The sequence below is a fragment of the Limanda limanda genome, chromosome 17 (assembly GCF_963576545.1).
Source record: "Limanda limanda chromosome 17, fLimLim1.1, whole genome shotgun sequence".
Lineage (NCBI taxonomy): Eukaryota > Metazoa > Chordata > Actinopteri > Pleuronectiformes > Pleuronectidae > Limanda > Limanda limanda.
The window spans coordinates 8,850,976-8,851,970 of NC_083652.1; the positions used below are offsets into that span (position 1 = coordinate 8,850,976).

General features: G+C 52.2%; 1 protein-coding gene across 1 annotated transcript; it reads right to left on the reverse strand.

Annotated features, from left to right (window-relative positions):
- Positions 1 to 326: 326 nt before the first annotated feature.
- tcap (titin-cap (telethonin)) lies at positions 327 to 995 on the reverse strand. The gene is made up of 2 exons (XM_061089316.1): positions 847 to 995; positions 327 to 717 (listed from the first exon to the last, which is right to left on the reverse strand). Exons 1-2 carry the CDS (start codon positions 993 to 995, stop codon positions 327 to 329), a joined length of 540 nt encoding a protein of 179 aa, XP_060945299.1.

A 995-nucleotide genomic window follows, 5' to 3' on the forward strand; every position in this document is an offset into this window, starting at 1 on the left:
AAAAGCCCCTGGCACAGCTGAGAACACACACCCGGACTCTCCCTCACAAAGCCAATACCTTCACACAACCATTCCTAATACCACTCACCACCAAATGCCATCATTGACAAAGCGTGACATTTATCTGGTGCTGTGCTCACCAAGAGACACAGACTGAGCTCAAACAAAATCTACAGTATGAAGGTTTTTTTTGATGAATGTCACTAGAGATAAATCTATATACATCTAGTCCTTCCTGACTCGCTCTGCTCAAAGACTATCCTCCTCCATTTGTCACACTTCTCCCTATCATCATCTCTTTCTCTGTGTTGTCCCTTGGGGTCTTTTCACCCTCTCTGAGTCTCCACGGACATGGAGCGACCCAGGGCTTTGGGCGCCTTGGAGAACTCCATGAGGGTGGGCTTGACTGGGGGCAGATCTCTTGTGATTTCGTCCACAGTCCTCTTGCCGGGACAGGCTCCGTCTGGTTTGGGGAGGGGCTGCAGGTCCTCCTCCGTGTGTGGGGCTCCGCGTCCCAGCCTGATGCCCAGCTCTGCCGGGACGAAAATGGGCAAGGGGAGGGTGTTTCTCTTGGGCAGCAGCTGGTGCTCCCTCACCCCTATTTCCACGGTGCCCACTCTGAAGACCCCCGAGGGGCAAATCTGTGTCAGGGATCGGGCCTGCCACTGCCGGGACAGAGTCTCCCTGCGAGATCTGTCATTCATGTCCATCGTCTGCCTGAAGGAATCAGAGAACAGTTGAAGTTAGACTCAATCAGACTAATTGCCTGCTCATATGAGAATAGTTAGACCTAGATTACAATCACACCAAATCAGAGGGACGTTTGGTTTTGTCTGAAACTCTCACCTTTCTTGAGGCTGAGTTTTTTGACTGATGCTGTTCCAGTCAGCGCTGTAGGTCTCTCTCTGAGCCTTGTTATCCTCCCGTACGCTGCAGGTCAGCTCGGCTCCCACCACCACACCATTACGCTTCTCCAGGATGGAAGTGATCGGCAT

Bases quoted from the DNA above. Each gene is read 5' to 3' on its own strand.
- tcap (XM_061089316.1), bottom strand. From the start codon at position 995: ATGCCGATCACTTCCATCCTGGAGAAGCGTAATGGTGTGGTGGTGGGA. The intron at 718-846 runs GTGAGAGTTTCA...TGATTCCTTCAG, and splicing joins AAAACTCAGCCTCAAGAAAG to GCAGACGATGGACATGAATG.